Below are 23,412 nucleotides of genomic sequence, written 5' to 3' on the forward strand. Positions count from 1 at the left end.
CATGAATTTAATTATCATTTCACATTCAACTCTATTTAAGTAAGCAAGACATAATTTCGCAAGAATTTCTCAAGGGATTTTAACATACTCTTGTACAACAATGCATCTAGCACAACGAACATATATAAATCATCACATAAGTAAGAATTTCCACATAAAACATTTAAAACAAGTTCTCACATAACCACATACACATGCTATAATTTCTTTAAACTACAACTAACATAAGTAAGCATGTCTAGCATCAAATTAGAAGATGTAATTCACATAGGAGTAAGAAACTTGTGGATTAAGAGCCCCTACCTCAAATTTACACAAAACCCTTAAAATGAGTCTTGAATTTCGAACTCCAAGGAGGGCACCAAATCTGGAATTGTTCGTATGGATGTGTAGAGCTCGTAGTGGGCTTCGTTTTGCCTCAAACGGCACCTTAATCCGCCAAGAATTGAGAAAGTTATCAAGCTTCAAAGATTGGTTTACAAGAAGAAAAGAAAAGTGAAAGAAAACTAGAGAGAGAGAAGCTACAGGAGAGAGGAAGAAAAAAAATGAGAAAGCAAAATGGTCTCTAGACCATTAAAGGTGAGTGGGTGGTGGGTCCCACCATCACCCTTTGACTTTTCTTTTTGATTTAAATTATACCACACACACACAAATATATACACCTATGCACACACATATATATATAGACACAGACATTATAGTAAAAGTTTAATATCATCATAGAAATATACATCTTCAAGGTTAACCCTCACAAGGTAACAAATACATTACAATTTTATGATCAACCACAATATGTAAGGTACTTTAATTACAAGTAATTATACACACTAAAATCTAACACTTTAATAAACATCAATAATATCAAAAATGAAACAAATAACTTGTTGCATATGAAAATTAACATAAAAACTCAGTAAAACATTATGGACATACAATTAATCATTATATTTGCTCTCTAATCCAACCCACACACACAAGTGTATGCATAACTCACACAATGGTCATAAAATTTCAAGAACTTCTAGGTTATAAGCACAATACACCCCTACCTTAAGCTAGGAGCAAACCCTAATTACTCCAAAGGAAAAATGTGCTTCAAATCCGAAATTGATTGAGGGGTTTTGTTCCTCTTGTAATCCCCGTCAACTTCCCTTCTATGGCAAGCTCAAAGCCTCAAGTATTGGAGGTGAAATGGTTGAAGTAAAATGAAAAAGAAAAGAATGGGAGAAAGAAGAGAGAGTGTCAGTGGAGTGGGAGAAATGAGATGATTTTTGGCTTATTTTACACTTTCTCTCTTTGTACACGCACATATACATATTACACACATTCTCATCCACACATATCTTATCAACTAATCAAATTAGGCCCCACAATATAACAAAATGCAATTAAAAATAAATATAAAAGGAAAAAAATAAAAATAAATAAACTTGGTCATCACAGACTACACACAGGTTTGTAAATGAGCCACATTCTCAATTATTTGGACAAAAGTTAAAAGAACAAGAAAATGTTAAAATTAACGTGGCTAAACTACACTCACCTCTATCTAGTTAAGTTTGTTTTTAAAACAAATTTCCCTTGTGTTAAATAGCCAACGTGATCAAAGGACAAAATTTACTTGAGCCAATAAAATAAAATACGAATTTTGCTGTATTTTTGTAATTTACGCATATTTTAAATTTGCACATAAAAAAAAAAAAAAAGACGATCAGACTTCGAATGCATTAACGTGGAATCCACATGATTTCATACCAGTGTGAATCATTCAATCCGACTTCTCCACGTGTTTGTCCTAATTCTGCAATTAGGGTTCTTTCTCCTTCTTCGTAATTTAAGTACAGGAAACATGCATTATTGACGAGGATGGAGTTTAATACCATGAAAATGATAATGGACCACCAAGTAAGAATCTTTGGATCATCATCATTGATGCTCCAAATCATATGTGTGTGTGTGTGTGTATATAACTCATTCTCTAGTCATCTATTGAGTTGAAGCATGGGACCTCGAGTATGATGATTCTTCTTCTCAATGATGATAAATGCTTCATTTCTAATCTTTGCTTTTATAAAAACCCATACAATATATCAAAGATGATTGGTAAATGAATGAGTTAGTGTTAATTGTGACTCTTTATTATAATATTTGTGATCTTTTTTTCCCTTCTCTTTTTACTTTTTTAGTATAAATCTTTGGCGTCCAAGTATGTTAGTGTCAAATTTGGAGGTAATTTATTGTTTAATTGAGAATGTCTAGTATCAATCACGACTTTGTCAAAATAGAAAGTAGTTAGGAGAATATTGTCACTTTTCTGTAATTGAATTAATATATATATATATATAAGTTAAAACAAACAAATACTTATTTATTCAGTATATATTTCTTTTCTTTAAAGAAGACAAATCAAAGTCTTTAATTAGATGACATATTTATACCATGGGTCTTTCAATAGTTTTTCAATAAATTTCAAAATTTCGAGCTTACGGTGAAAATACAATTTTAGTTTTTAACTTGTAAAGCTTTAAGATATTTAAGTATTAAAATTACTTTAATGAAACTAGATTAATGTTTATTAATAATACCCGGTTGAAAGAAAGTGGAGTTTTAACAAGTCATGGAACAAGCTTCCAAGAGAGGAGTGGGACTTCTTTTTTGGGGGGTTGAATTTTTCCTAGCTGTGAGTCCACTGTGTCAGCCCTCCTTTAAACAATTCACACTCTCTCTCTCTCTCTCTCTCTCTCTCACACACACACACACACACGCACACAAAACTTATTATTAGCGTCTTCAAGATGAGATGACTTCCTAGCATCTTCGTCCCATCACAGCAAAGGACCCGGTCAATAAGGGTTAACCCTTAGCAGCCTCAGCCGTTTTAGGTTGTTGCTTTATGTAGAACATCGACGAGTCAAGTGGCTCACTAGCTAATAAGCCATGCATACTAAATTAAATTGGCTCACATTACATAATTGTCGAATTCATTGCACAAACTTGTAATATTAAAAGGATTGAATTCCAAATTTGAAGACAGAAGAGTAATAAAATATGTTACATTGAACAAATTCGAAGGGCCAGAGATCTCACCTAAATACATCTAATAGTTAAGAGACGCTTGTTTTTAAATTCGATTGATTTTTATCATTTATAAATTATTATTCTTAGTAAAACGAGGTGATTTGTAACCATTTCATAAAAAAAACAATTAACTAATTCACTTTTTCTTGTGCACTAGTACCCAATTTTACTAAACTAACCTCACATAATCTAATTAGTTCATGAAGTGGACCTATTCAACTGGACAAATTTTCTTAGGAGAGGTGGACTGGTAATTCAACTTTGAAAATTTGTAATTAGAGGGGTAAATTTCCAATAAAAGCGTGTATGTACGGAAACTGTATTTGGTGTACGACAAGCCACATGTCAACCTCCCAAGATCGTTGACTTGGAACTTTCATTTACTATATATATATATATATATATATATATATATATATTCCTTTTTTTCCTGCTGCTTTTTTCAAGTTGAAACTGTCAATCTTGATGTCTACGCTTCATTTGACTTGTTATGCTCAATTATTCTTTTATTATTATATTTTTTTTAAGGTAAATTATTCTTACAACAATAAAAATCGTTAGCATGCCCATATCAAGAATTCTACAAATTTGAATATAGGAGGTGTTAGAATCACAGAACTAAATCCACTGCAGTATGCGTTTTTTTATACTACTCAAAATAATGGTGTTTCATATCGATTTAGTATATTCTAATAGAAGCTGCAACAAGGATATTTCAAAACTGCAACACCATTATATGGCATCTCAAAACAATCGTTTTACACCTCAATTGCAACCATTAAATTAAAGTGTAATACCATTATCCAAAAGTTCATGCTTGATTTGCAGAATTTGTTTTATTCCTTTGTAACAAGCTTCAAGACATGTACCACATTCATTTTGAGACATTAGATAATATAAGGCGCAAAAGTTCATGTCATCGATTTACCCAGAGACAGAAATATCAAAATTCAATAAAAAATAGTCTTGTATTGTCAAACTAGACCAATATAACACAACATAACCATAAACAAATGATCATGTGTGTGTGTGTTATGTACATATATACATTATAAATACATATAACAAGCAATAGTGCCATTGCAAAGTAACCATTCCATAGAATCTATCGATAAGTTCTATCATAGAATTAAGTAAATATACAGACTTGCACTGGAGAGGACATTCTCTTAAAAACCAGGGTATGTGCTTTGACCACTGCAAGCACAGCTTTCCAGTTATTTCTTTCCTTTTCTTCTGTGTTCTGTGTTTTCTTCTGATATTTCAGGTGCCAAGATAGGGTCCACGTGTTGAGGTTGGCGGGCCGTAGGAGTACCTCCATTCTCCGCAAGCTAAGCATCTGTCTACCTCAACAGTGTTATCCAGGGTACAGAATTTGCAACACCAGACCTTGGACCTCACTACATCACCTTCACTCTTCCGGGTTTCACAGGCTTCACATATTAGAGCCAGTTGCTGTAAATAATAACATTCGAGCATGTCAAATCCACTGTCAAATATTTTAGTCATTCTCACATATGATAGTAATACGTTCAATTATTGGCAAATGCAATTCATTTTAAAAATTACAATCACTTGTAAGTAGCTGCTCTTTATAATACATTCATCCGCACACAAAATAGAGCCATCGATTCCCCGGGAACATGGTAACTCATCATAAATGCACTATGTTTCATTGTTCCTTGTTAAGAAACTCAACTCTACTCAACAAAGCATTTTTCTCAACTACTAAAGATCAAAGGTGAAAATTACAATACATAATGGAAACTTCAGAGTTGAAATGGGGGGAAAAGGGATCTCTAACAATGGTTATCTCAATCAGCTTGAGAGGACAACTAATAGTATTCTGTGGAGAATGCTTTCACCAAGAAAAAGCAAATATAGAGACCACAGAAAAGAGAAGCTGTTAGGTTTTAAGTATGGGAGGAGAAAAATTAAAATCGATAAACTCAAAACGGAAATAGAGAATTTGCATACCGCCATTTAACAGTGTATAAGTTTGCTAAAGTTGAATAAGAAACAACAGAGTTGGTATAGTACATGACTTCATCCAGTTTTCCAAATAAATTAACTAGAGCAACCTCCATAATCACAAGTTGGCATACAATATGATTGCTTTGCTAAAGTACATTACTATTAACACTTTCAACTTAAGACACTTAATAAGATATACGCACATTCAAGGTAGCGTTGAGAACTTGAGAGATATAATTGCTGCATATTCAAACTAGATTTGCTGAACAACTCGCAAATAACATATAATGATGTGGCCGTGTTGGATGATGTTATATAGGCCTTCCACAACGCCTCATAAGTTTCAATATTGATATCAATATACAGAGGGGACGTGCAGAATTTAATTTAAAGATGATGCAAGTTGCAGCAATATCAGAAAGGGAAGAAAGAGGGAGAGAGAGAGGAGAGGAGAAGCATTACCTTATTAAATAAAGTACAAGTTCGGCACTGCCACATTGTTCGAACATCTCTTGTTTCCTGACAAGGTATGGATCCAGAAGGTAAAGTTTGAACAGAACCATTCTCTGGTAATGAGGAAGCCGTAGGCCTTTCAGAGTGTCCTGTAGAAGGTCTGATATTTCCCCGCACATTGGGGTTCTCTGAAGATTTGGACCCACACCATAGATCATCGTGCAATCTCCTTTCTGCAGCCATAGCAGCAGCTTGTATTGGGCTGAGTGCAGCCATAATGTTGTTGTCACCACCTACACGCTTAGGCCCAGATGGCAACAGAGCTCCACGCTGTGCCCTATTTTCTGCAGCAGCAAGGGCATTCTTGCGCAGTGATGACAAAGGGGGTTGACGAGAAAATCCACCCAAACGTCTCCCAGGAAGATCAAATCCTTGCCCAGTGCCTGTAATACCTTTAGCCATCAATTCCTCACATTCCTGCAGAAGAGAATGCGGAATGAAATAGGTAATCAGTAAATCCTAGCAAATTTTCACGAGAAAAATATATTAATGAGAAGAACACATAATCCAATATGAAATGAACTTTGGATGGCAGGAATATGGATTAACAATGGTAGATAAATTTTGTACGTGTGGATGCATGGATTAAGGGAAATCAGGATGACAAATGTAATATTCCTTGTTATACATGAATTCGAACTTAAGAGTATACAATGGAGAAACTGTGTTTAGTTTGCAAGAGATAAGAACTTCTGTTACTTGGCGAAACACTCATACATGGTAAAACTCTGCGATAGGTCAGCACTCCAATAGTTGATAGCCCTTTTCCCCATTATAAAAAAACAAAAAAGAAAAGAACTAATTCAATATAAAAAAACGCAATTAAATAAAAAATACATAAAACCTTAGTATCACTTTGATATGTTCAATACTTCTTAATTGCTTACCAGTTTTTCCATAAAGCTTAAGGTAATTGATCGTCAAGAAATTGGTATATAAGCAAATGAAGCCCCATATCCAAAGATTGAGATGCTGTCATCATGTAGAACTAGTACATATGTTTTTCTAAGATGCAATCAATTTATGTACATAACAATCAATATTACAAGGAATGCAGATTATTCGATACAGGAACTGAACAGCACCGTGGGCCATTATATGTACTAAAATGTTGTTTGGTTGGGGTTGGGGTAGGGGTATATAATGAAATTGTCAGAAACTACCATGGGATAGTTCTAGTTGGTATATCAGAATACTTTAAATTCATAAATAAAAATGAAGGTTAATATCATTAAAATGCACCAGTAGCTCTTTTACTTTTTGGAAACTAGAGCTCTTGCTGTTCTATGACCTTTTCCTTTCATCTTTCAAAAAAAATTAGATTCTATATAATGGTATTCATAATCCTTGATGCTTTGTCTTATAAATAGAAACAAAAGGAAGAATAGGAAAAAAGAAATTTCTATGGATTCCTAAAAGCAATTCTGTAATGCAAGTGTTCAAAGGAACAAGGAATGCTATAGGAGTAGCAATTTTTGACAACATGAGACAGTCCATGTAATATCCAATTATGCATTTAACTTGCAAGAAAAAGTATGAATGTTCTATATGTAACTATAATGGCAACATTTCTAAACCCTACCCAGCAACTGCAGGACTTTGCACAGCTCAATATCAAAGTGTTTAGCACTGGATGGGATGATTCATACTTAAATCTCGATCAAAAAGAAAACATCGTCAAGAAAATACATGGTGTGAAATGAGATGACAATCCCATCTCTTACATGAGCTCTCTGGCAAGCTATTCTGAACCCAAGAATGGAATAATTCTTTCCACCCCTATCTAGAGTAAAAATCAATTGGGGGAAATCTTACGCAGTTCCTTCTTTTACTACCATCCTTGTTCAGTAGAAATGATTATAAAATTGATTAGGATTAGGACTTTGATCTTCTCTAGAATAGTCCTTGTGTTTCCTATGTAAATCCTATCTAAGGTGGTGACTAATTTTTTTTATTCTTTCTTATTTTTTATAAGTAAAAATAATATAGTATTATCACTAGCAGGTGGTCATGGGTTTTGAGCTCAAAGTAATCATCAAATGCTTGAAATGCTCTGATGTTGAAAATACAAAAATAAACGACAAAAACAGTATTATTTTTGCTTCTGCTGATCGGAGGAAGGAAGAAAAAACAAAATAAAATAATCAGTGAAATATTCCAATAAGATAAGTAGGTTAAGCTAATAACCTTTCTGATTTCATCCAAAAGGTTGTAGAAGGCAGCATTATGAGGGCCATGTTCATTATGGCAAAGCTCGTGTAGCATAGTATCAAGAATCTGATTGTAAGGGAAGAAATCCCAGTCATTGTTTGGCCTCCGCAATCTGAGCTTAACCTCAGCCCCTCCTCCTATGTTCAGCCCTAAAAGAGAAGGATTGGCAGGACTGAAAACATAAAGTTCTTGATGAGACCACAGAAATGTATAGAGAAAGAAAAGATAAAAACCTGGAAAATGTGTTTGAAAGAACAAAAGAGAATAATCAGTACCAAAATTCAGAAAGGATCTTGACTTTCCATTTACGTTTGCGCATGATGGGTTGCACCTGTTTCGCTACATTTTCAAGAATTTCCTTTGCCTCATCTTCTCGAACCTTGTTTAAAGGTTTGATTTCCCAGACCTTGTTAAGATCATTGAGATCCATGTGGATTTGGCAGAATTTGATCAAAATTGCACAAAGCAAAATTTCTGGACTTCAAACAGTCAACCAGAACAAATTCATAATCTGATATCTACAAATTTAGGAATTTACAATTAAAATGAATTAAGATGCCACTAGCAATATTATAAATTTATAAATGTAAAAGCTTGGAAAAAGAAAGTCTCCATATGACAGAATACTAGGTTTTATTAATTTAGTTTTTATTTTTCTTATAACAGCAGTATAGGATCATATCTTAAGACCTAATATCTAAGTATTATTGAGATAAATCAAACTGTAACTCCTTTTATAATAAATTAAAAGTATCAGTAAGAATAACATCAAATCAGATGTATGCAATGGAATATAAAAAAAAAAAAATCAATCTGGATAAAAAACGAAGTAAAAGTAAAATGGTAAAAATAACTCAATCTATTTCAGAAGTATGTGGTAAAATAGCTTTTGGTATCAAGAGAGAAAAATTAGGTGATCTTGCTGCAAGGAACAGATGAGAGGAAGGGGCTTTCTTTCTCCCACCCTCCCCTTCTCCGTTAGTCAAGAGAATCACACAAGTTCACAAGCTCACTGCAACTTTGATGGCCTTCTCTTGAAATTGAGTTTCATTTTGCTTAAGCTATGCCAAAAGCCCCAGGTAAAGTGTCTGTGGGAAATAAAGCCGTTACCAACAACTCTCTTCATACTGCAAGTTCAATTTTTGGCTTATTTCAGGGCAACACAATGAGGGAGACAAGAAAGACATGAACTGAACTGCTTTATCTAGATACAAGTGTTTCAATTATACACACTTTATGTTATCTTTATCAAGACCCTCAAACTACCTTGAAATTTTCAAATAGTTGGTTCATATGTTTAACAATTTTCTTTTATTATTTTAAAGAGGTTTCAACTGAAGATCTTTTTTCCATGGCTAGGGTTAAAGAAAATTGATTGTAATCCATATCAATATTTCATGCCTAAATCAGTAGCTTACAGTTACAATATAATGCATTTCTTCTGAAGCCAGTGTTCAGATTTTAAGTGTATAATACACACATACTGATGTTAAGAATGCTGACCGATGCAATAAACTTGCCATCCCTTTGTCCATGTACTTCAGAAACTTGTTTCTCGTAGAATCAGAGTCACAGGACTGAAGTTGAAATGTACTTCAGAAATTAGGATTTTGAAATGGCCAGCCTGTAAGAATCATTAACAGATTTTTCCCCCCACGATATCATATAACAACCATGATGCTTTATGGGACTTGTGCAATTGAGACATTACATATCAAAAACCATGTTGTTGTTGATGAGACAAGAAAGATAAGATGGATGAATGGCCTAACTATGAAAGAAGAGATTCTAAATTCTACTAGCTTTTGAATTTGGCTGCTCTGGAAATTCTGGCAGGAGGCTGATCAGAAACCAACAAAGATGATCTGACCGCGTGCAGAGAAAATTTAAATAAATTATAACACCAATGGATTTTGTTGTCTTTAAAGAAGGAGCACAATAGTGCAGGAATAGAAAATGACTGAGAAGACCAAAGAGGAAAGTGGTAAAACCCTCAAAATCCCAGAAAGTCAGATGTTGTGCAGAGACGGCTATAAATATAGAGAGTTATGCTCAGAGCTAAAATCAAACGATTGTCATTATCACAATGAGCATCATATATATTGTCAGTTCTGACAACAAAATCTGCACTCACCAATACTCTACAATTTATATCAAAGTTTTTGTGATTTTTCCAATCAATAATTCAAACTACAAAGTTGGATCTTTTTGAGATGTTACTGGCAACTCTTCATTTGCACTACTAATACATAATTGAATCCAAGCTTAATGAGAACAAATGTAATTAAACTAACAATTTTAACTACAAGCTCTGAAGTGATTAACATCCAAAACCTCCACTTCTTTTTTATTATTATTTTTTATCTAAACCTCCACTTCTTTGATTAATTGACCAAAAAAGGAAAATTCGATTTTAAGATCAAGCAAGACACTCATAATTATGTTCAATAGCATAAATATCCAAAGCTGAAACGTCAAGTTTTTATATGAGCACATAACAGTTTAAGGTGTCTGATACTGTGTGTATGTGTGTGAGAGAGAGACGGAACCTGGAGATTATACGAGATCACTGCGCGAGATCACTAATTTGACAATCCGATTGTATCGAAGTCCTCGTTGGAGAGAGAGAGCGTGTGTTATCGTCGGGTCAGAATGGCTTTTGAAGAGTGAATATAACACAAATGAGAGAGAGGTTCAGAGTTTTTTTTTCTTGATTTTCCTATGTTTATTGTTTGGATGGAAACAATCGATCAATGGAAATGAGTTGTTGATCTCTGTCTGGGTAGTCGGATAAAAGGTTATTGTCCTTTTGTTTGACGCTGTGCCCTGGGCCAACATAATTCTCTCGAAACTTTTTTTTTTTTGTTGGTTTAAGTTTCGAGTTGGGTTTATATCACTATATTGAACGCTGAAACAAACTGAGTGTGGGTTATATACCTTGGATCGGGCCCTATTCGGCCCATTACACACATTGCCCTTTGAAGTTGCCTTTAATGTCAAAGTTAAAGAGCTCAATATTGTTAAAATAAAAAATAAAGGTGCTTAATAGGCAAGGTTGTTAAAATCAAAATTTTACGTAGAATCGTTTTGGTTCGTAGGATCGGAATCGTAGAATCAGATCATGAATGGTAAGATTCTACCAAATTATAAAAAAAATAATTGAAACTAACTTGTTAAATAATAAGATCTGTAAAATATATCAGAAATAAGGTCAAAACACATAATATTATATATTCATGAAAAACCAACCCAAAACAAAAGGAACTAGTCCAAAAATAAAGGCCAAAAAAGTTAGGAATTTAATTTTTTAGGTGTTATCTTACCTCATCCATGATTTGATGGAATGACAAAAATTTAAGAATTTAGTTAGAAGTGATATTTTTTCTTTATTCACACAGTAAAAAGTTAGGAATTTAATTTTTTTAATAGCGCAATAGTCCAAACATGTGGATTGAATTTGTTACTCATCTGTCAAATAAATAAACAAAAAGAAGACAATCAGAAAATGACTTATTGGTGTATTTTGGCTTCAAAATCATTTATACTTTTTACAATAATAAAAAATATTTCGCCAAAACTATAAAAAGGAGGGCTGTCTGTGGATCCGATCTGCTCTGAACCTTGGCCGCCGCCTCTGAAATTTTGCTACTGCTAGGGCTTTCTTTGTAGTTTGTAACTTTGTATACAATAAGTCTATACTTTTATATTTTATAGAATAAATATTTAACTTTGTATGCTATACTTGGGACAAGTTTATAAATATTTAAAAAGACACTTTGTTGGAAGTAGCTTAGAAGAAACCAATCCAAAACAAAAGGACTCAGCCCAAAAACAAAAGCCCAAACAATCAATTTTGTAGAATCAGTAGAATTATTTAGAATCGTACGATTCTACACCAATTCTACAATTCTATCTCGATTCGACCCCTGATTCTATTAAATGAATGATTTTGTTAAGATTTGGATCAATTTTAAATTTTGAATCGTAAAATCGTGCGATTGTACGAATCAAAATCGGGATTTTGACAACCATGTTAATAGACAATAATTCACCACCGAATATATTTAGTCATCTTATTCTATATGCATAGGATAATTATTAATTATTATTATTATTTTTTTCCCTGAATGGTCCAAAAAAAATTTGAACTCATAACTTTCAAATGTCAGATGAGAATCTTTGAAATTATATAATTTGTATAATTGTATATCTTTTTTTCTTTTCGAAATTGTATAATTGTATTAACTTACTTGAATGACTAATGAAAATTAAGTCCATGACATAATTCTAATTGTTTGCGAAAATGGAATAGGTAAAATTCAAAACACACTCATTCATTTGACTGAATGTATATCCTTATCCATGAAAAATTAGACACAAACAAAATTTGACCAGTGTTTGTTGAAATTTGTAAAAAACGTGCACGGAAATAGATAACTCAAGGTGGACTAAAGTTTTCATCTTCTAGAAAGTAAAATTATATTAAGATTAACAAATGATGAATAAGTTGGGATATTTAATTAAATCTAAATATTCATGACGTCAAGTTTGGTTCAATTAAATCTTTGAACATTCACCGTGACACACTCTTGAAAGAACAACTGAGTGTTGGATTTTTTCCCCCCTTAAAATTACAATGTGTCACAGTCAAAATATAAATAAAATAAATATATATATATATTTATATATATAAGAAAAAGAGAAAATTCAATGTAAATAAAATACAGGGTAAAGTGAAAAAAATACCCCAAATATTTATATTTTGAATAAATAATACCCGTATCTTTTATGTTGTGTATATAAGTCCATTAAGGTTAAAAGATGAGCAAAGAAAGACTTAAAGTCACTGTTAAATTATAAAATTCTGAAAATGCCATTATCTCTTCCGCTTTATCTCTTTCGATAATGTACTTATATATATATATATATATATATATATATATATATATATATATATATATAACTCTTATATATATACACACACAATAAACTAACGCAGACATATCAGGTCGTCACCTTCTATTATCAGCAACAATGATGATGAAGAAGAAACTCAAAAAAAAAAAAAGAAAAAGAAAAAAAAAGGGGGACAATTTAGTCATTTTATATTTAAATAGTCTTTTACCTATTTTTTATTTAGTTATAGAAAGACATTTTACTCTTTTCAACATTTCAGGTCATTATTTATTTTAAAATTAAATATTAATTTTTAAAAAAATATATATAAAGAATTATGTACTCTATATACATCATTTTTCACTGGCAACCCTAAAATAAATTCTAAACAAAATGGGTCCCCGCAAAAAAGAAAAGAGTGAACGAATATAGAATGAAGTTAAAATGTAGGAATGTGAGATATTTTAGTATAAACATGTGGACTGGGAAAGGGCAACCTTAAATATCCACCATGAGTAGTTAATTTATGTTAGTACCCGACTAATAAAAATAATTATTACTTGTTGGCCGTTATCATATTCTCCAAACCACAGAACCGCCTTTCCTTCGTTCTCTCTCTTCTGTTTACTCCCACTTCTTTCCATAGGAGTGGGCGAGTGCTGATCCTTACCTCTCACCGTTCAATAAACTCGACACTTTCACCGTTCAATAAACTCGGCGTGTTGTAATAAGTTCGTTTGATGGGTTGGTTTCACGTCGTTTTGCTAGATCTGTTCATGTTTGTCTTGTTTCTGGCTCGACGGGGTGGATCTGTTGTTTTGTCTCCGGTTAAATCTCTAATCTTTGTCGGGTTTTATTATCCCTGCCTTTTTGTGCGGGGTTTGGATGATTTTTCTCCCGGTCAGCGGCGTCTTGTGGATGCAACCTTGGAGCTGTTGCCTTGGTAATGGCATGACCTTTGAGTCACTCCCGTTACTGCTCTTCTCCCTTGGTGGTCCGCTGGTGCAGTTTTTTCTTTTATTGCTTCATGATTTGTTTGCCTCTGTATGACCTGTTATGTGGCAATGACTGCCATTTTTTTAGGACCTCAATTTAATTTAATTTTTCTCCTTTTCTCTCTCACTCTATCCTTTCTCTTGTGGTCTCGAATATTTTCTCTTATTCAGTTTTTAAGGGATAACTTCTTTTTTTTTTTCTTTTCGTAGTTGGGACTCATAAACTGCATCCACTGAGATTCGAACCCCTGATCTCCCTTTAAGAAGTAGGAGTCTTGTACCGCTAGGCCATAGGCGTATTGGTGGGATAGCTTATTTAAAGGTTGGAAACTTAAGTTTTCTTAGGACTATATCCTCATATAATTTATGAGTTATGTTATTTGACCTGATAAATAAAAATTTACTATTTTATTTAGGTGGTACTCATGTGTCAAATATACTGGGACTCACCTTAAAATATAAGGTAATTGATTATATTAAAAAGCTGTAATCTTTTTTCTAAGTTTATGAGTATCTTTGTTGGCAATTAAAGTTTCAACCACCATATATATATATATATATATATATATATATATATATATATATATATATGTTTTCTATTTCAAATTGCATCTCTGTAAAGACTATTGAGATACTTCGTATTGTGTCTTTGATCATTAATAATCATCTATTATTTTGATAGGCATTTGTTAATTGGTATAATGATCAATGCTAACGATCTATCTGACTCCCAGAAACAAAAACAAGAAGAGAAATTTTTTTAAAAATTGCAAAGTATGGAAAAATTATAAAAACATTGCATTTGCTCTAGATTTTATACAAATCAAATTATTAAATTTGAGTACCATGAAAGTTGCAATGAAAACGAAAAAGAAGATAATACGGCTATGTAGAACTAAAAATATAAGGAAATGAGATATGAAAAATTGAAAGATAAGGAAAGGGAAAGGAAAATTATTGCTATGTGAACTAAAAAGATAAGGAAATGAGATATGAAAAACTGAAAAGATAAAAAAAGCCAAAGGAAAATTGACGTATTTTATTGAAACAAACAAGAGTAGTGATAATGCCTATTTAAGTTGAAATTTTAGAATAATCCAGTCATATTTTTATGTATGCCTATTTAAGTTGAAATTTTATAATAATCCCGTCATATTTTTATGTATGTGATTTTAAGTTGGGGTATTAAAGTAGTTAATAATATCATTTTTTATAATTTATTATACGATTTACGTAGATCATAAAGTCGGTGAAGATTGACAATACATGCCAATTCAGTGATAAATTGTAAGGTATTCCAAGAAACACAACACTAGCTACATGGTCAAATTAGATGGTTGCTCTCCAAACTTAAGCTACTTTAAGAAATAAAAACATGTCATAAAAATAAAATATGTATATATATATATATGGGGTAAGTGCAAAAAAATACCTTTAAAGTATACTTTTGGTAGCACTTCTATCCCTATTTTAAAATTAACAAATGATAAATAAATTAGGATATTTAATTAAATCTAAATATTCATGACGTCAAGTTTGGTTCAATTAAATCTTCGAACATTCACCGTGACACACTCTTGAAAGAACAACTGAGTGTTGGATTTTTTTTCCCCCTTAAAATTACAATGTGTCACAGTAAAAAAATATATATATTTATATATATAAGAAAAAGAGAAAATTCAATGTAAATAAAATACAGGGTAAAGTGAAAAAAATACTCCTAATATTTATATTTTGGATAAATAATACCCGTATCTTTTATGTTGTGTATATATAAGTTCATTAAGGTTAAAAGATGAGCAAAGAAAGACTTAAAGTCACAGTTAAATTATAAAATTCTGAAAATGCCATTATCTCTTCCGCTTTATCTCTCCCGATAATGTATGTATATGTATATATATATATATATATATATATATAACTCTTATATATATACACACACCATAAACTAACGCGGACATATCAGGTCGTCGGCGACAATGATAATGATGAAGAAACTCAAAAAAAAAAAAAAAAGGGGGGGGGGGGGGGGGGGGGGGCAATTTAGTCATTTTTTATTTAAATAGTCTTTTACCTATTTTTTATTTAGTTATAGAAAGATATTTTACTCTTTTTAACATTCAGGTCATTATTTATTTTAAAATTAAATATTAATTTTATTAAAAATATATATAAAGAATTATGTACTCTGTATACATCATTTTTCACTGGCAACCCTAAAATAAATTCTAAACAACTGCAACAGAACCGCTATGTAATGGTCCAACCTCCATGAAGTAATGAAAATGGGTCGCCGCAAAAAAGAAAAGAGTGAACGAATATCAGAAAGAAGTTAAAATGTAGGAATGTGAGATATTTTAGTATAAACATGTGGACTGGGGAAGGGCAACCTTAAATATCCACCATGAGTAGTTAATTTATGTTAGTACCCGATTAATAAAAATAATAATTACTTGCTGGCCGTTACTATATTCTCCATGCCACAGAATCGCCTTTCCTTCGTTCTCTTTCCATAGGAGTGGGCGAGTGTTGATCCTTACCTCTCACCACTTAATAAATATAAGTTCGTTTGATGGGTGGTGTAATACCCCTAACTTAAAAAGGGATATAATTGAAATTTTACTGTTTATTTTATTATTTTTATTATTATTTTTGGGAGCTTACATGGCTATGTGTTGATGTGTTTATTTAATTTAATTAATTATTGATTTGCATTTATTATTTGCAATTTGAATTAGTTAGATGGATTTAATTGCTTTATGTGAATTATTTGAATTATTTAAATTGTTAATTGTATTGTTCTATTTCTTTTTCCACTATGGTAAGATTAGGTTAGGGTTTTAGTGTTATTATCACCCTCAATTATGCAGCCGACGTTGGTATAATATAGGTTGGTCTATGGGCCGGATAAATCATTTAGGGTTTAATGGAACCTAGAATTGGTGGTCTATAAATATACCAGTGATGTTCTGCCTAGGGTTGAGGGTTATATTCACGATATAGAAAAGACAGAAGTAATTTGGGAGAAGTCTGGGAAGCAACAGAGAGGGAAGAACAAAGAGGGTTGGCAGGAGACTTTAGGACGATGTCGGTGTAAGGCAAGTTCTAATCCTATCTCTATTCCTTAGACTTGTGTTCTTTGCATATCTAATTCAACTCCAGGATTAAATAAGAATCAAACTTAAACTGGATTACATGTCTTTGTTATATTTCACTGAAGGTAGCCATGAGTTATACTACTTGTTTTATGGGTTTACGTATTTCAATACATAAAATAATTCACGAAACGGGATGTATGATGCATGTGAATTAATATACAAGGAATTAAATTAGCTTGTAACACTGAAAAATATTAATTTTAAACTGTTCGCATGTTTAGGATCGTTTGCAACTGTATACATTTTTCATGTTTCGTATTGGCTTGTTTTACTTCGTTCTTGAATTTTTCTGTCCTAATTAGGATGGATTTAAGATTAAAGTTTTTAACAGATCTAGGACATTGGAACTTAATTTTAATCAGTAGAAATCATTAGAGTTAAGGACTGATCAAACAAGACGTCACCGGAGAAGATATAGTTGACGAGATGAAGTAGAGAGGAGGGGAGAAGTTGGAGGCGGCTCCAAAAGGTTTTGGAACCGGCTCAAAGTAACTTGGAGGCGGCTCCAAGTGGTTTTGGACCCGGCTCCATCTAGGTTGGAGGCGGCTCTAACTTGTTTGGAGCAGCCTCTTTTCAGTTCTTCAGTTTCCTGAGTTTTTGGGCGACTGTTTGGGCTGTGGGGCTCAGATTTTGGGATTTTTAAGTTCTTGCAGGAGCTATATTGAGGTGTTTTGAGATGATCAAAGTTCATATTATAACTTTCAAGAGTTGATTACTGAGTATTAAAACACCATTGTTCAGGGTGATACAGAACATAAGTCGGAATATGAAATCCGGATATTGTCATTGGAGATGAAGAGTTTAATCGCTTAAAAAACTAATTTAACAGATTACTATGGATGGTTACAATATGTTAATCATGGAACAGTGGTAGGAACAAGTATGTTTAAGTTTTAAATTACTGCTAGCTACGGATTAATTGACATATAGAATTTAACTCGTTTCAGTTTTTGAGCATAAAGACATGTTAAGTCGATTGTTGTTTTGATGTCGTATTTAATTCCAATTGTTGTTTTTAAACCATTGGGATGCTATTTGGTATTAATAAGACCCTTAGGATCAGTTTTAGAAACCAACTGAAGGGTAGAAAGTGGCCGGGGTCGAAGCAGACCATCGAAAACGAAGAAGGAAACGGACCAGTGGGCTTCCCCCTCTTGGAGGCGGCTCCAAGCACTTTGAGCCTGCTCCAAAAGTTTTTGGAGCTGGCTCAATGTTGGTTTGAGCCTGCTCTATTTCTTTTTAGAGCAGGCTCTTTCCATTTTAATGCGTACTGTAGGTTTTCAGCTACTGTTTGGGCACTTGAGGTTTCTGAACAGTTTTGAAACTTTAATGGGGTTTTCAATAATTATTTTAGGATGAAATTAAGGTCTTATATTGCATAAAATATCCTCTTTGTATTAATAGAATTAACAGTACGCTATTTAACAACTTTGCGTGCGGTTAACGGCTGAAAGGAGATTTACTGATTAGTTTTAATCTGACAGTTTAGGGTGCTATAAAATGATTCTAAATTTATTTTAAATGCACTGTGAAGTCTTTTAATTAATAAATTGAACTTGTGGCATAGGGTGTGGTTCTGTGCTAAAAGATAAAACAGAAGATAAGTATACAACTTAGTACTCTGTTACCGGATGGAAGGAATTAAATTGCTTAAATTAATTTAGCGATTTATTGGACTATAATATGATTATAAAACTTATTTTAAATACATGATAGAGTCATTGTTATATTAAATTGGAACTATGCATGTTCTGGATGTTAATTGTTAGAATATTAAATTCTTTGATGCAATTACATAGATTAATATTGGATTTTAATTGCGAGATTTTTAATCTTCTTTCTGCAATTATTTGGATTTCGGTTTTGGATTGTAAATTGCTAAACTGTTATGTATCGGTTGTAATTTACATGGTTTTGGATTTAAATTGCTGAAATATTAAATACTCTTTTGCAATGGTAGGAATATTTGGTTTTGGACTGTAAATTACTGGCTTATTTTTTATTATAATTTACACGGATATGGAGGATTGTATGCACCGGTATGGGACGGTGACATGCTAGGTATGGTTTAGCTCAAAGCGCTAATTCCTACCTTATGGATGTTAATTGGTGAACAGTTTTACCTGTTCTATCAATTATATGGATTTTGTGGATTGTATGCGCCGGTATGGGACGATGGCATACTAGGAACCGACTGATTCAAAATACTCAGTCCAACCTATTTTGGAATAAGGGCGCGGGTTATTAAATAAAATCTTCCTTATATTTATGAGTCGGTGCGGTTGAATACGCCGAACGACTTACTGGATTTATTGTGAATTGTTAAGAACGGAGTTTAAATATAGTTTTATGATACCGTGATGTGAGCTTGAGTCTCAGCGTCGACGGCTAGGGTGCATATATGCAATATGATGCGTAGCTGGCTGTGAGGGTTGAGGTATACCCTGTTTAGGTTTAGGTACTCATGCCCACCTATGGGTGCGTTTTCGCATGTTGCCTTCTATTCAGGTTGAGACCCTCTTCATAGCCCAGTGAGAGTCCTGTAGTGTGAATATACATACGTACGGACTATTAGCTATGGTTGAGTTGGTTAGAATGTATATGCGTATCGAGTCTCTGCTTGGATTGTAGTAGGTGAGAACTTGTTCGTGGGCCTGACCTACTACTATTTTTCAAGTACTCATCAGTTCCAGACTTAGACTTGTTCGTGCTAAGCAGAGACGGTCACTCACTCTACCGACGACGTAGGAGTATTCCTCATGGTTTAGCATTGGATTTCTTTTCAGTTGTTCATTTTTCAATATTGGATTTTTAGTAGGGGTCCACGAGTTGGATTCCCGAATTGTATTAGAAGTGGAGAAAAAGTTGGATGTATCAAACTAGTTCTTATTTATAAAATTTTTATTTCTGAGGATTTTCAATAAAAGATATTCGTTTTAGTTTCTTTTCAGCAAAATTTTTATTCGTTCCTATTATATTAATTGTATTCTGTGTTCGTTAATTGCTAATTGGTTTGATGTCCTCGGGTAATTGGGCGTGAGCCTGGCCAACCCGCATTCGGAAATCCGAGGGTATCACAGGTGGGTTTCATGTCGTTTTGCTGTTATTTTGCTAGATCTGTTCCTATTTGTCTTGTTTCTGGCTCGACGAGGTGGATCTGTTGTTTTGTCTCCGGCTAAATCTCTAATCTATGTAGGGTTTTATTGTCCCTGCCTTTTTGTGCGGGGCTTGGATGGTGCCTTTTTGTGCGGGGTTTGAATGATTTTTCTCCCGGTCGGCGGCGTCTTATAGATGCAGCCTTGGAGCTATTGCCTTGGTAATGGAGTCACTCCCGTTACTACTCTTCTCCTTTGGTGGTCGCTGGTGCAATTTTTTCTTTTATTGCTTCATGATTTGTTTGTCTCTGTATGGCCTTTTATGACAATGTTTGTAGATAGGGAAAGGGCGAGTTATGCGGCAATGACTACCATTTTTTTAGGACCCCAACTTAATTTTTCTCCTTTTCTCTCTCACTTATCCTTTCTCTTGTGGTCTCGAATATTTTCTCTTATTCAATTTTAAGGGATAGTTTCCTACACTTTTTTTTTTTCGTAAGTGGGACTCACAGACTGCATCCACTAAGGTTCGAACCCTTGACCTCCCTTTAGGAAATAGGAGTCTTGTACCACTAGGCCACAGGCGTGTTGGTGAGATAGCTTATTTAAAGGTTATAAACTTAAGTTTTCTTAGGACTATATCCTCATATAATTTATGAGTTATGTTATTTGGCCTGATAAATAAAAATTTACTATTTTATCGAGTTTAGGTGGTACTCATGTGTCAAATATACTGGGACTCATCTTAAAATATAAGGTAATTGATTATATTAAAAAGTTGTAATCGTTTTTCTAAGTTTATGAGTATCTTTGTTGGCAATTAAAGTTTCAACCACTATATATATATATATATGTTTTATATTTCAAATTGCATCTCTGTAAAAACTATTGAGATACTTCGCATTGTGTCTTTGATCATTAATAATCATCTATTACTTTGATAGGCATTTGTTAATTGGTATAATGGTCAATGCTAATGATCTATCTGACTTCCAGAAACAAAAACAAGAAGAGAAATTTTAAAAAAAATTGCAAAGTATGGAAAAATTTTAAAAACATTGCATTTTTTGCTCTAGATTTTATACAAATCAAATTATTAAATTTGAGTACCATGAAAGTTGCAATGAAAACGAAAAAAAAGATAATACGGCTATGTAGAACTAAAAAATACGAGGAAAGGAGATATGAAAAACTGAAAGATAAGGAAAGGGAAAGGAAAATTATTGCTGTGTGAACTAAAAAGATAAGAAAACAGATATGAAAAACTGAAAAGATGAAAAAAGCGAAAGGAAAATTAACGTGTTTTATCGAAACAAACAAGAGTAGTAATGATGTCTATTTATTTAGTTAAAATTTTATAATAATCCCGTCAAATTTTTATATATGTGATTTTAAATTGGGGTATTAAAGTAGTTAATAATATCATTTTCTATAATTTATTATATGGATATACGTAGATCATAAAGTTGGTGAAGATCACAGGTGGACACAGAGGGGGGCTTGGGTGGGCTTGACCCCCCCCCCCCAAAAAAAAATTTTTTTTTTAGTATTGTATTTTCAGCCTAATTTTTAAATTTTTTTTATTTTTTATTTTAATAGTAGTATTAGCCCCCCTTTTTAACCCATTCAAAAAAAATTTGCTTATGAAATTATGTAATTAAATTTATGTTCAATACTAGCACCCCGATTGACAATTTCTAGATTCGCCCTTGGTGAAGATCGACAATACATGCCAATTCAGTGATAAATTGTAAGGTAGTCCAAGAAACACAACACTAGCTACATGGTCAAATTAGATGGTTGCTCTCCAAACTTAAGCTACTTTAAGAAATAAAAACATGTCATAAGAATGAACACACACACACACACACATACTTTTGGTAGTACTTTTATCCCTATTTGAAAAGGTGTGTAAAAAAAACTCCTACTCTTTTCATATTGTGCGAAAATACTCCTTAATAAATAATTTGATATAAATTAGTACTGTAATGCCAATTCTACCATTTTACTCTTCTAAAATTGCCCATTGTGATGGAGTGTGTGAATCGTCAGTATCATCTCAATGTGGGTTTTGGGTTTCGCAGATGTGGGTCGAAGATGTCTCCGGAGCTTGGCCAAACTTGAGTTCTTGCTTGTACTAGTTGATGGCTTTTTCGGGTTCTTGCTTGTACTGGGCATGTGGTCTGTGTTAGTGAGACACAGAGAGAGCTGCCACACGTCTTGGGTGGAGCTTGTACCCGAAAATAATGGCCTTTGGAACTTGTGGCCGGGGAAAAAGAAGAAAGAGGAGGGAAGATGGTTTTTTTTAGTTATCCTTTTTAGTCATTTCACAAAATAATAATTTTACATATATATATATATATTATTAAATGTGTAGCTAAAGACATTTTAATCCAATTTTATCATAAATGTGTGAATATGATCTATTTGCACAAATATCATAATGTACGGTTAGTTTTTGCACGTGAGGAGTGTAATATGCATTGTAAATATATTATAGGAGTTTCTGCAATTGACACACTCATATATATGTATATACACACACACACATACAGTTCTAATTAGTAGCTTTCTCATGTAATTTATTGATGTGATTTCGATTGGGATTCAAGCCAAAATGATGATAATATGAAAAGATGAATATAGCTTTTACTTTCTTAACATTCACTCCAAAGGTGTCAACTGTACTTGGAAAAATGTCTCTCCTAGGTTTATTTCAACTCATTCAAGACTTTTTGAAAAAAAAAAAAAAAAACCATTTGAAATTTTAGAATAATTAGTGTGTGGCGGCTTGTATTCGTTGGTTTTTTTTTTTTTTTTTTTTTTTGGGAGAATATGCTTACCAATTATCAGGTGCATGCACATAATCTCAGAATATGTACATCAAATTGGTTCGAAAAGATTCTGCCATAGTAGCCTTAAAGGGATGGGAGAGTAAAAAACTAGTAAAAGTCAAAATCATAAAAAGTATCACCTATTGCTCCACTAGAATCACGATAAGAGTCAAGATTGTACAAATGGATAGAATGTATCTCGTGCGTAATAATATCTGCATGTCCACTTCAGATTAAAATAGTCATATATTGGTCTCCGTCATCTAAACATTCAATTTCAGGATAATTTATGTCTCCACTCTACTGGTATATTTTACCACATTTAAGGGAACAGGGATGAACATGTAATTTTCTTCTTGAAAAGTTGTGACATTTTCTCAGCTCAGAAACAATGCACTGAGACAAAAAGTACAGGCATATATATGTATGTTTGTATATTTAATATTTTACATCAAATAAATACAGTATATACTAATATGAACACCAAATGGGATTGGGATTGGGATTGGGATTGGGATTGGTATGAAATTGGTAAGTTGTGGTAGGTGGATTTGTGGGACCCGCATTTATGTCCAAGTTCACGCTCCCATGACACTTACATATGCGTAACCAAATTGACCATATAACCCAGAAAAGTAAAAAAAGGATGACCCGAGGA

At 32.9% G+C, this 23,412-nt stretch overlaps 1 protein-coding gene across 3 annotated transcripts; it reads right to left on the bottom strand.

Annotated features, from left to right (window-relative positions):
* Window positions 1-4,027: 4,027 nt before the first annotated feature.
* LOC132282628 (DNA-dependent metalloprotease WSS1-like) lies at window positions 4,028-10,606 on the bottom strand. 3 transcript variants are annotated; one of them, XM_059784368.1, is made up of 5 exons: window positions 10,326-10,606; window positions 8,052-8,250; window positions 7,753-7,948; window positions 5,515-5,982; window positions 4,028-4,533 (listed from the first exon to the last, which is right to left on the bottom strand). In XM_059784368.1, exons 2-5 carry the CDS (start codon window positions 8,204-8,206, stop codon window positions 4,342-4,344), a joined length of 1,011 nt encoding a protein of 336 aa, XP_059640351.1. In that variant the 5' UTR covers window positions 8,207-8,250; window positions 10,326-10,606; the 3' UTR covers window positions 4,028-4,341. The 3 variants fall into 3 exon arrangements, with proteins under 3 accessions (XP_059640351.1, XP_059640352.1, XP_059640350.1); XM_059784369.1 differs by having other exon boundaries at window positions 8,052-8,255; XM_059784367.1 differs by having other exon boundaries at window positions 8,052-8,294.
* Between the last annotated feature and the right edge of the window lie 12,806 nt (window positions 10,607-23,412).

This window comes from Cornus florida, unplaced genomic scaffold (genome assembly GCF_030987335.1).
Source record: "Cornus florida cultivar Cherokee Brave unplaced genomic scaffold, ASM3098733v1 CherokeeBrave_3.0.0_Hap2_Chr11, whole genome shotgun sequence".
Lineage (NCBI taxonomy): Eukaryota > Viridiplantae > Streptophyta > Magnoliopsida > Cornales > Cornaceae > Cornus > Cornus florida.

Coding starts and splice junctions, on each gene's coding strand:
- LOC132282628 (XM_059784368.1), bottom strand. CDS start 8,206: ATGGATCTCAATGATCTTAACAAGGTCTGGGAAATCAAACCTTTAAAC. Junction 7,949..8,051: donor AAGATCCTTTCTGAATTTTG/GTACTGATTATT, acceptor TTATGTTTTCAG/TCCTGCCAATCCTTCTCTTT. Junction 4,534..5,514: donor CTTGTACTTTATTTAATAAG/GTAATGCTTCTC, acceptor TATTATTTACAG/CAACTGGCTCTAATATGTGA.